The sequence below is a fragment of the Chelon labrosus genome (genome assembly GCF_963514085.1).
Source record: "Chelon labrosus genome assembly, chromosome: 24".
NCBI lineage: Eukaryota > Metazoa > Chordata > Actinopteri > Mugiliformes > Mugilidae > Chelon > Chelon labrosus.
The window spans coordinates 1,710,836-1,723,611 of NC_140357.1; the positions used below are offsets into that span (position 1 = coordinate 1,710,836).

General features: G+C 42.5%; 1 protein-coding gene across 1 annotated transcript; it reads left to right on the plus strand.

The window, feature by feature from the left end:
• The first annotated feature begins 717 nt into the window (after window positions 1-717).
• Window positions 718-8,181, plus strand: cnot9 (CCR4-NOT transcription complex subunit 9). The gene is made up of 8 exons (XM_084574877.1): window positions 718-738; window positions 1,041-1,220; window positions 1,363-1,478; window positions 2,213-2,322; window positions 2,423-2,532; window positions 4,664-4,762; window positions 4,845-4,936; window positions 6,518-8,181. The coding sequence occupies exons 1-8, from the start codon at window positions 721-723 to the stop codon at window positions 6,684-6,686; spliced, it is 894 nt and encodes a 297-aa protein (XP_084431003.1). The 5' UTR covers window positions 718-720; the 3' UTR covers window positions 6,687-8,181.
• The last annotated feature ends 4,595 nt before the right edge of the window (window positions 8,182-12,776 follow it).

The window sequence follows — 12,776 nt, forward strand, 5'->3', positions numbered from 1 at the left end:
GTTAACCGGAAGTAAGTCTCAGTCGCTTTCAAACGAAATGTCACATTTATATTTTTTGAACACTTTTGGCTTGTGTTTTGCCAATAGCAACAGTAGTATGATATATATACTTTCACAAAAGAAAGGCCACCTGTGTAAATTGTCAAGTGTTTTGCTATTTTCTGTCGCGACACCACGTGTATGGCATTGTTTACGATGGTTACAGAGAGTATGTAACTAATTCAGATAAACGTGACATATACATTGTGTAAACACTTGAGATAATTTCAATTTACATTTAAAACTATGTATTTGTGAAAGCATTACTACGGAATATACTAGTAAAGTGGAAAGTGTATCACCAGAGCCCGTCTACAGTCGATGCGGTGTCTATGTGTCTATGGGTCAGGACAATGAGGACAATGGCTGATGACATTTCACAAGAACACAACTACAGACAAAAACACATATTAATAAACGCCCCCAGTCTACATTTGCAGTGTTTAAACGCCAAAACTAATTTTGTTGCAGTTATAGAAGGTATGCGCTTGCAGTAACGTGCCTTTATTTTGAAAACACCACTAACCCGGAAGTTGTTGTTCCGGGTGACTGAACGCAGATGTTAATGTAGCTTCATTTGTTCAAGCTGAATAACTCCATTTCAGCTCGTTAAATTCATTTTAAATCTGCAACACAGGTTGTCAGAACACCATACCGGATTAAAAAGTTCTGCTGCACAAAATGTTGGCCACAGGAGCAGTAAGTAGGCACAGGTTATGAAACGCAGCTAGCTAGCGTGAGCTAATCTGCCTGTTTCAGTCTGGCTTAGTAATGCTAACCATACAAAGAGCTATTCATACTGACATATACTATAAATGAGATCAAACTCATTATAACCACTATTAAATTGTCATTCCTTAAGTCGCCGTGTGTGTATGTACTGAAAATGCACTGTGTGTACACAAACACTGGCCAATTTATTTCTATGTGTCCAGTAGGCAGCACACTTAGCATCACATGTTCATTTACAGTGAACACTTGTGTCTTTGCCTTGCTTCCAGGCTGTAACCACTGCCCTTGCACAAGTAGACAGAGAAAAGATCTACCAGTGGATCAACGAGCTGTCCAGTCCAGAGACCAGGGAGAATGCCCTCTTGGAGCTCAGCAAGAAAAGGGAGTCTGTGCCAGACCTGGCTCCCATGCTGTGGCACTCCTGCGGCACCATAGCAGCTTTGCTGCAGGTCAGTCGGGCCTTTTATTCCTAGCAGATTTTTGTCCACAAGGTGGGAAAGATATGCTTAAAAACAACCAAGCGCTTGATGAATTAAAAAAAAAAAAAAAAAAGATAAACAATAAAAAAACCTAATCATGCTTTACCTGCAGGAAATTGTCAACATCTACCCATCAATCAACCCCCCCACGCTGACAGCACACCAGTCCAACAGAGTATGTAACGCACTGGCACTCCTCCAGTGTGTAGCCTCCCATCCGGAGACAAGGTAACTTGGGAATTCCTCTCGCTCATTAGTTAGAAGTGCCACTTGTTAATGTTGAGATATACAGAGATCCGCCGCAACATTAAAACCGCTGACAGGAGAGGTAAATGAAATTGACCATCTTGTGACAATACAATGTCATCCTCTGGGCATTTGTGTGGATGTTACTTAGACATGTAGCACCCACCTAGACCAGACCAGGCACCCCCACCCCATAGCAATGACACTCCTTGATGGCAGCAGTCATCCCCAGCAGGATGCAGACAGACACAGGCACACACACACACAAGAAGAACAGCAGCACAAGACCTGGCCTCCAAATTCCCTAGATCCCCAAACTGATCAAGTATCTGTGGGATGCACTGGGACTAGCCTGATCCACAGAGGCCCCCTCCTCTCATCCCATAGGACCCAAAGGCCCCCCACTAACAACTTTCATTTACCACACACACCACCCATGTCCATCCTACACAGTATTAGGAAGGTGGTCATAATGTTATGCCTGATCGGTGTAGCTGTAAGTTTTTGTACTTTTTTTTTTTTTTTTACCCAGATCACAATGAGACATCCTGTTTAAATAAATAAAGGGTAATGAATACATGCCATGTAATTAACACAAAAGACCAACCATTAAAGTATTAAAGGGCTCTGCCCTGTGAAATAATGATGGAGCTCTACTGCCAGGGGACTCCGTAACACCGTGAACGGCTCACGATGGAGTTTTTGTCCCATCACAGGTCAGCTTTCCTGGCCGCGCACATCCCGCTCTTCCTTTATCCGTTTCTGCACACTGTGAGTAAAACACGACCGTTTGAGTATCTCCGCCTCACCAGCTTAGGAGTCATCGGTAAGAAATCTCGATTTTGTTGGCATCTTTGTATCTAAAGCATCATTACGTGACTTTTCAGAGTCTAGACTCATCTGTTCCATGTGTCAACCCTGTGTAGGTGCTTTGGTGAAAACAGATGAGCAGGAAGTGATTAACTTCCTGTTGACCACAGAGATAATTCCTTTGTGCCTTCGTATCATGGAGTCTGGAAGTGAGCTCTCCAAGACGGTACTTTGCCCCTTTTTTTTTTTTTTTATTTCTTATCAATCCTGTATTTGTATCGAGCCGATTCGCAGACTTTCTACTGTCTTTTCCTGGCGGTCAATGGCGGTAACTGGAGGAGCTAGAACGAAAACCTGCAAAAACCATAGACTGTATATAAATATGCATCCCAACTTCCTCGCATTGGCTAAACTGACGCTATTTTCCCGGGGATACGGGCAGCGCCATTTTGTGAGTTTGGAGCCAGAGTTTGAGCAGTACAGTCCGAAAGTGGAGCCACGCAAAGCCGCGCTATCAGTGACCCGACCGTACTTCCGCCGAACTCGCTCGCATTTTTGTTTAATTGTTACTGTGCTCTGCTCTACCTCCACCAGTTACAAGAAAATGTTGGATTTTACACAGTACTTGTTTTTACATTATTTTTTTCCAAATCTCACGGTCCCACAGGACCGCTTTACGGACTGGTTGGCATGGCAACTGGTAGTCGCCATTACAGTGGGGAAAATAAGTATTTGATACACCGCAGATTGTGCAAGTTTCCCTCATTATAAAGAATGGAGAGGTTTGTAATTTTCATCATAGGTACACTTCAACTGCGAGAGATAGAATCTAAAAGAAAAATCCAGAAAATCACATTGTATGATTTTTAAATAATTAATTTGCATTATATTGCATGAAATACGTATTTGATTGAACTTAATATTTAGTACAGAAACCAATTACAGAGATCAAACGTTTCCTATACTTCTCAACCAGGTTTGCACACACTACAGCAAGGATTTTGGCCCACTCCTCCATACAGATCTCCTCCAGATCTTTCAGGTTTCGAGGCTGTAGCTGGGCAACACGGAGTTTCATCTCCCTCCAAAGATTTTCTACTGGGTTTAAGTCTAGAGACTGACTAGGCCACTCCAGGACCTTGAAATGCTTCTTACAGAGCCACTCCTTAGTTGCCATGGCTGTGTGTTTCAGGTCATTGTCATGCAGGAAGACCCAGCCATGACCCATCTTCAATGCTCTTACTGAGGGAAGGAGGTTGTTGCCCAAAATCTCACAATACATGGCCCCATCCATCCTCTCCTCAATACGGTGCAGTCGTCCTGTCCCCTTTGCAGAAAAGTACCCCCAAAGCCTTGTGTTTCAACCCCATGCTTCACAGTTGGGATGGTGTTCATGGGATTGTACTCATCATTCTTCTTCCTCCAAACACGGCGAGTGGAGTTTATACCAAAAAGTTCACTTTTGAGTCTCATCTGACCACATGACCTTCTCCCATGCCTCCTCTGGATCATCCAGATGGTCACTGGCAAACTTCAGACGGGCCTGGACATGTGCTGGCTTGAGCAGGGGGACCTTGCGTGTGCTGCAGGATTTTAATCCATGACAGCGTAGTGTGTTACCATGGTAACCTTTGAGACTGTGGTCCCAGCTCTCCTCAGGTCATTGACCAGGTCCTCCCATGTAGTTCTGTACTGCTCCCTCACCTTGTCCATGGTGGAGCGGTTGGAGTGTGATCAATTGTGTGTGTGAACAGGTGTCTTTCATACAGATAACGAGTTCAAACAGGTGCAATTAATACAGGTAACGAGTGGAGGATAGGAAGGCTTCTTAAAGACAAACTAACAGGTCTGTGAGAGACACAATCCTTGCTGGTTGGTAGGTGATCAAATACTTATTTTATACAATAAAATACAAATTAATTATTTAAAAATCATACAATGAGATTTTCTGGATTTTTCTTTTAGATTCTGTCTCTCACAGTTGAAGTGTACCTATGATGAAAATTACAGAGCTCTCCATTCTTTATAAGGGGGGAAACTTGCAAAATCTGCGGTGTATCAAATACTTATTTTCCCCACTGTATGTCACATCCTGTTTCTGTAAAAAAAATCATTTCAGTTTTTGTTTGGCCGAAGTCCCGTCCACTAACAAGGAGTAGGTGGAGCTTATGCCCTATACTACAGCCAGCCACCAGGGGGAGCTCCACTTGGTTTGGCTCCACCTTTGAGGAGCAGTTATGCTTTCCATATTTATACAGCCTATGGCTAAAACACATATCTTGTAACTTAGCTGAAAATGCTAATTGTAGTTGATTAAAACAACTGTAACACATTGATGTTGAATAACTGTGTTCTAGGTCGCCACCTTTATCCTACAGAAGATTCTCCTGGACGACACGGGGCTGGCGTACATCTGCCAAACATACGAGCGCTTCTCCCATGTCGCAATGATTCTCGTGAGTCAGTTATATCCCTTGAATAATTGAGCGCACTTGCTGTTTAACTCTCAGGGCCTCACGGTCTCCTCTTGTGTTTCAGGGTAAAATGGTCCTCCAGCTCTCCAAAGAGCCGTCGGCCCGCCTGCTGAAGCATGTGGTGCGGTGTTACTTACGGCTTTCTGACAACTCCAGGTACTTTTATCGGCAAAAAACGCAATCGGGCAGAAGGGAATCACGTAAACAAATAAGCCATAGGACACCCAGTGTATACAATTACTTGACTGCTCTCAAACTAATATTGTAATATCAATACTTAAGTTCATGAACAGTTAACACCCCTGTTCATATTGTTCAAAACCAATGTATTTGAGTAACCCTAATAAGTTCTCAGAGACCCAAGTTAACATTATGTCGATGAATTGATTTGATTCCAGTTCACTGGGTCCTGATTAATTTAGAGATGAACAGTCTGATTAACATTTTAGTTAGTTCGTAATATTTCTGCCATTCAAGTAGTGCTACATTGGCGGCTGAACCAACAAGCGAGGGCTCGGATGAAACGCAGAAAAAAAGTACTCAGCCCCTTAAATGGAATCATGGTCAATATAATTTGTCTGTTTTGACAAGAGTAATATCAGAGCAATATGTTGGAGACTCGGCCTGTTCATATTCCCTTTCCTCCTCCGTGTACCTTGGTAAGCAGTAGGTAAAGTTGGACCGGATATACAATTTCTCATTCAACAGAGATCCATTGGTCTGAGTGGCCATAAGTCTCAAGTTAGGCTTCAACATCTGGGCATTGCAATTTTACACCATTCTTCCAGCAAACCTGCTCCGACTCCGTCAGGTTGCACAGGGATCAGGTGTACGCCTTGTACGCTCACTTCGTGGTCTTTACCATGTCTGTGTAACTTTCACCGTTTGTTTCAGACCACTGCTTTGCTGGAAAATAAATCTTCACCCAAGGCGTTGTTTTCTTGCAGCCTGTTGTCCTCCAGGACTCCCTTGCAGCGTTCATTTTACCCATTACAAGTCGCCCAGGGGCTCCTGATGCTACCACCACCATGTTTTACAGTGCGGGTGGTGTGTTTGTAGTGATGCGCAGCGTTTGGTGTCTTGTTTGGCGCCAAGCGTACAGTAGCACCGAGTCTGATGGCCTTGTTGCCTTGTTCCTTCCACGTCCTAGCAATGGATTTAATACTCCAGGGTATGTTCTGTCACTTGGGCATCTTTTTTTGCATCCATGCCCTGACTTATACATCTCTACTACCTTTTCTCTGAGTTACTTGGGAGTGTTCTCTTGTCTTCGTGGTGTAATTGTAGCCAGGAATAGGGATCAACCAGTGACTGGACCTTCCAGACATAGGCGTCTCTATAGTACGGTCACTTGAGACACATTCACTGTCCTCAGGCGATCTCAATTTCACTAAATGTGAGACTTCTTGCATCAGTTGGCAGGGCCTCTGTTGAATAAGATTGGTGAATTTCACTTAATTTACATTAGAGATCTATTATCACATACAGCAAAGATTTTTTTAGTACATTCTTGTCAAAAAAGACAAATTATATTGATTATGACATTCATAAAAGCAATAAAAAGTAATTTTTTTAGAGGCGCTAAAGAAGAAATAAGTAGAGGATAACAACTGCATGCACGCATGTAACTCCAGACCCACCATCCCCACAATGTTTCATTTCTGTCCCAATGACAGTGACATAAAATACGTATTTGTGTTAGTTTGGGAACCTATGTGTGTGCTTCCTGTCGATCAGAGCCAGAGAAGCTCTGCGCCAGTGCCTCCCCGACCAGCTCAAAGACACCACCTTCGCCCAGGTCCTCAAGGACGACACCACCACAAAACGCTGGCTGGCCCAGCTGGTGAAGAACCTGCAGGAGGGCCAAGTGACCGACCCTCGCGGGATACCTCTCCCCCCGCAGTGAGCGCCCAACTGCCATCTCCATCTGCTCTTCGCGCACCAGCAAAGAACTGCCAAACAGGCGACGAGCCTTCATGAAGTCAAAGACAGCTAGTGTTGGAAAGGTTTGAGATGACTACCTATTCATTAATTTATTTTCTGATGTTTTTGGTTTTAAACAAAGCACAAAAGTCTTTAAAAAAACATGTCTTTAAACCAGAGTAGGTACTTTATTTTATAAAACTGAAAAGTTCTTGTAGATGTTCCTCAGGTTACTTTGGTCATTTGTATGTTGACTCTGATTTCAGAGTGGAAGTTCTAACATTGAAAGGCCTTATTGTCCAGAGTCATAGCCATCCACCTTGGGTTTGGCTTTGGCACTGATTTGATTGGTAGAGTACAGGCAGAACTGATACAATAATTAAAAGTTTGAGCGTGTAGTGCCAAATGAATGTAGCCTGCCTAGTCTAGAACCAGCTCATTATAAGCCATCCCTCAAATTTAGCAAACAGCGATATATTGGCCAGAAAATGCCAAGAGAAGGCATTCCTGCAAAGTGAAAAAAGAAAACTCGGCAAAACGAATAAAAGATGACTTAGTAACTGTAACTTAATTGCGCTTTTTTCTTTTTTATTACAAAGTAATAAATGCGATTAGTTGTCTCCCATCAACTAATTGCACAATTCTTCCGAAACACTTGAAAAGAAAAGGTTGTTGCCTGATTATGTTCGTGTTCAGATGTTACTTACTTGCTTGAAATTTGCTGTACTGTTCCCGTGGATCCTTATTTTCAAGTTGCCTCACTGTGCGGTATCTGATACACAGATTTAGTGCATCCTAAAAGATCTAAACTGCTAGTTACATTGGGGAAAAGAAGTTGTTAAAATACCAGGTTTTTGTGATGTAAAAAATCTAATAAATCATTTCAGAACTTTTGCACCTAAACCTAAAGTGTTCATACTTCTAATACTTAATTGAAGCACCTTTTAATTCTGTTACAGGACACTGTTTGTGTCAATAACAGTCTATCGCGTTGCCTCATCTTTGGCAGTTTTTCATTTTCGCCTTTCTTGCAGACACCAGTGTAGGCTGGTACCACTTAGTCATGATTCATTTCACTTTCAGAAAATCCCCAGTTCCAGCTTAAGAAAAGCATGACGCTGCCCCCACCATGCTTCACTGTTGGAGGGACAGGTCCGGTGTTCTTTTGCTGATGTACTGTGCTGCTGTGCTTTTTTGCGTGGACTGAAGTTCTCAAATTGTTTATCTTTGTTTCATTCTTCATTTACTTCACAAAAACTTGCTGTTTTAACAGAGGCTTGTTGGATTTTATGCACTGCATATTGATAAGATGTGCCTTTATTGTCTGTAGGGGAAATTCAAAGATGACATGGCAGCACAGGGAATTCACAATAGGAAAGAAACTGTTTACAGTAGAATACTGTTCATATGTACATGTGAAATGTTTGTGGTATATTTATACATTTGTCAGAACATGTGCAACACATGTGGCATTTGTATAAAAAAAAAAACTGAATAAAAATCTGCAAAATCTGCGGTTAATTTGTTCATGAGTTAAAGATGGTGGAGTTCGCCCCAGCGGAACTAAAGGGGTTGGCGCGGCTTCGTCACTAATCCGCACACACAAAAACACAGACACACTAACACCGGTAAAACAGTATAAAATAAAATGATAACAATTACAATTGCAAACAAGTTGTAGGGATGGTAGGACAATATTCTATGGTCGCACCTAAGAAATAAAATGAAAAGGAATTAACCGGCAGACATGCACTGTGTTCCAACCACGCCCCCCAGAGCAGCTCATGTTATAGACCGACTAGCGGCAAAACATCGCATTCAACTTCCCTCTTACCCTTTTCTCTCTCGCTACCACAGCTCCATCCCCACCACAGAGCTGATCTTCCTGACCAGCTTACCCAGTTTGGCTGCTATGTCACCTCCCTCACATCACAGCAAAAAAGAGAATGCTGGCCATAATAGACTGGCTGAACATCCTCCCTTGGTCTTCCTGATATTGCACTGGACGTGGTTGCTTTTAACCTAAGTCCGGTAACACTCTTCTGTCTTGTCCTGGCATCTTTGCCAGAGCACAATCAGTTCCCTATCGAGCGTTTCCAGACCAGGTTTCCACCACAAAAACATTCAGGCTTGGAGGTTATTTTGCCTACCGGGCTGTGCTAGTTCTCCGTATTCTTTGTTATCTTTTGCGTAACAGCCAGTGATGAGTGTGTGATCAAGAAATTCTGGTGTAGAGGGGGCACGAAATTGATGACAGTAGAGTTTCTTGTGGTACGCAGTGTTTCTAGCCACCATGTCCAACAAAAATTTTGCAGCCCGACACACAAATTCCCGGCATTGCTTAACCAGGTCCTGGTGATCATTTGTCTCGTGCAGTGGCTGCCGAACTTGAATGACAAACTGATGGTGTGAAGCCAGGGGAATATATGTTTCCAATGTGGCAGAGAAGGGAATTTGACTGTCACTTTGGAATAAAATAAGAATTCGTTTTGGTTTTGCACACGTTACTTCTACCCAAACTACCCAGCACCGGATGTCTGGTACACATGAGTTCAGCTCACCTATTGTTAATGCAGCTGCCGGGTACTGTAGTTTTCCTACTCGAGGTCATTGTGGGGGACTCCCTCCATTTTAGCCTTGGCTACGTCTTTGTAATTTGAGTCGGGTCACTGAGCTGAAGCCGTGGATTATTAATGCCTCCGAACCCGAGCAGGGAGCACGGCCCAAGACCACAGAGAGAGCATTCATATCTAAACTTCCACATGTGTGAGCTCTCAGGTGCGTAAGTGATGGCTGTAATGACCCCGAAAGTGAGCTGGGAGCAGCTTGGTTGATTTGATGAATAATGTCTCCCTAACGCGCTCTCCTCGCGGGCGTGCTTGCTAAACTGACCCGATCAAAGTTTGATGAGTGGGTCCTGGTAACATGAAGCGGCACAGAAAAACGCGGTGTCTCTCTGTGTGGTTGAGCTCTGCTGTTAATCCTCCAGCTGGCACCATGGGATAGACGTGGTCGAAACTGGAGGGTAATGCTTTGGTAACGAGTATCCTGAATTACAGGAGTCAGGCTGCCACACTAACACCAATTATCTAAGGCCAGAATGTGTATTTGAACTAGATGCTCTAAGTCATTCTCCCAAAAAATCACTTCTTGTGCAGGGAGCTGGCACCTCAGGTTGCCTGTGGAGATCCCGTGGTAGCGAAAAAGTCTCACATTCTTCACTTGTGAGTCAAAATGGTGTTTCTTGCAGTAGAAACCCTGACGGTTTCAGTCACAGAATATTTATAGCCCCATAGACGTAAGTCGACGTAAAGGGTGATCTTATCACAGGGACGTTGGGACGAAATGACCCCTTTCCCATCCAGATATCTCAACACTTTGGAGATAGTTTTCAAGAGTTTTCATGAAATCACAGTTTCAGAGCAACCTGACCATACATTATCAAAGTTCATTTCAAGAAATCAGAGGTTCTTGGTAAGTTTGAATCCATGGGACTACCGGATGACTCCCCCTTCCGGGAGTTCCGGAACTCCCAGATCCCATCAGTACATATGAGAGCAAATTAGAGCTGCAAAGTGGTAATCTGCCATTGGTAACCATTGGCCGATGGCATGGTTGGCTGCCAACGTCTTGCCCAAGGACATCCGGCATGTGAAGGGGCCGGGGGATTGCACCATCGATTCTGCAATCAGTGGACAACCTTTCTCTACCACCTGAGGCACCAACTCAACATTTGCATCCCCACAAAATAAACAGAAGCTTCAAGATTTTTCTTTATCTTGTAATGATAGTGATGTAATGAAGACACAGCAAAAACCATGTGGAGAGAGGAGGAGGAGGAGGAGGAGGAGGAGGAGGGGTGGGAGGAGGCAACAGGTGAGCATCACAGTGGGTTGACTCAGGCTTCAGTTGTTGCAGACTTTCGTCACTGCAGTGTGGCATGCAGAGGGACAGCAGCAGCAGCAGCAGCAGCTCCCGGGACATATGATCTCTTCCAGCTCTGCAGCAGCGACGGCGATGATCCTGCAACAGGTAGGGTACACCTCAGTAGTTTCAATTCAGCTTTGGCCTTTCCCCTATTTTGGCTTCTTCTGTAATCCTTAAATAAACTTTATATTTCGCAAAACCACAATGTTACACTTCCATGTACTTCCATGTTCCAATAGTTGAATATTTGAGAGGATGTCGACAGCAAGAAAGCAAGAGATTGTGATATTATTTGCCACATTTTTGCTTTCCAAGGCAAATGCTGCTGGATTTTATTTGGTTAGATAAAACCAAATGGTTTTTCTTAAAGCGCATAGACTGATTAGAACTTATCTGTTTGGTTTAACATTTCCCTAACAGAGTGGATACACTTTGTGTGCTCGCTGTTTAGCTACCACACATGATATATAACTGTTTTGTAACTGAGTGAATATATTAATTAAAAAGTCGACTTTTTCTGTTTTATGTCACAGTTTTAGATGCATTATCTGCCCTCTACTCAGTTTAAAACAACTGTTTTGTTATAGTCTATATTCTAGACAGAGCTAAACATCACAGCTACACTGAAGACAAAGGTTAGCTGGTTGTATCTGTTCGTGTTAAGATGTTCAGGTTCTTTGTGAGCAGAACAAAATGCCAGGGATTTTTGAGCACGAACTGGACTGAGTTCACTCAGGTCACAAATGAAAGGCAGCAGGGATTTGGAAAGATTAGTTGGCTTGCAGAGCTCGACGCGGAGATGGAACAAAAAGTGCAGGACAGGACAAAATGCAACAATGGGGCTGCAAAACAGATCAGCTTAATGAGCAGTCTGATAACGTCCTAGACAGCGTGGGGCGGAAGGCTGAGTAATGAGGCGGCAATTGCCATGTTGCTTTTCTATTGATATTTGATTGGAGAGTAATAAATTGTTTATTATTTTAATCTACTGACACGTTCATCAAACAGTGTGAAACTGGCCTAAAAGAGATACCAGGTTGTAAAATTTACCAATTTTGCATGGTTTAGACATACCAGAAGACAACTATAAAATGAGCATCAGCGCACAAAAATATGCAAAACCACCATGGAAACACAAAACAGCCCCAAAGAAATACAAAACAATCACTGAGACATAGAATGCCAACCAAATGGCTTCAAGGTGAAGCAAAACAACCAAAGAAATGACCACAGGGAGAAGGAAAACAACCCAAAACACAAAGAGAAGCAAAACAACCAAAAAGCAACCACAAGGAGAAGCAAAACAACCAAAAAATTACCACTAAGTATAGCAAAACAACCAGAAAAGTACCACAAAGTTAAGCAAAACAACCACAAAGCCAAACAGAATAACAAAGAGAAGCCAAAACAACTATAAAGAATCACAAAGCTAAACAAAACAACCAAAAAATGACCATAAAAGAGAAGAAAAACAACCAAAAAATGACCATAAAAGAGAAGAAAAACAACCAAAAAACAACAAAGGGAAGCAAAAAAGTTCACAAAGTGAGGCAAAATGACCATAAAGAAAAGCAAACAAAACAAAAAAAACAGAAAAAAATTACAAAATTAAGCAACAAAACCGACAACTAAACTAAACTAAAACCACAAAGACTCACAAAATGATGCACAGAATGACTCCAATTTCTCTGCATGTCTTTTGTTGTCTATACCCATCACCCCTTGGTCTCATAATCATGTTACCTATAGGTAGATATACTGTATACTGTATATGTACAGTATATTTTTTTTTATTGGCCAGATGTAAGGCGTTTGCATGATATTTTCTTAATACCACAACAAAGTAGTCATAAAACTCAGTTGTAGTGTTACAGATGGACTGTTAGAGACCCAGGAGACTTCATTATTCCTTGATCTCATGAATTAATTAAAAATCTTTGAAAGAGGGTTCCACAGGTTCATTTAGTTTAGCACAAATACACAGTACGTTTCATTATTTCACGGTAACTCGGAATTAAAATGGCCTTTTTTTCCCCCACAACGCTGTAATATTTAAGCACTTAAGTTTCATCTTGTTTTGAGTGCTGTTCTGCTATTACAGCTATTTCTGTTGTTGTCTTTAGATGGCAGTGTGAGAAGACAACAA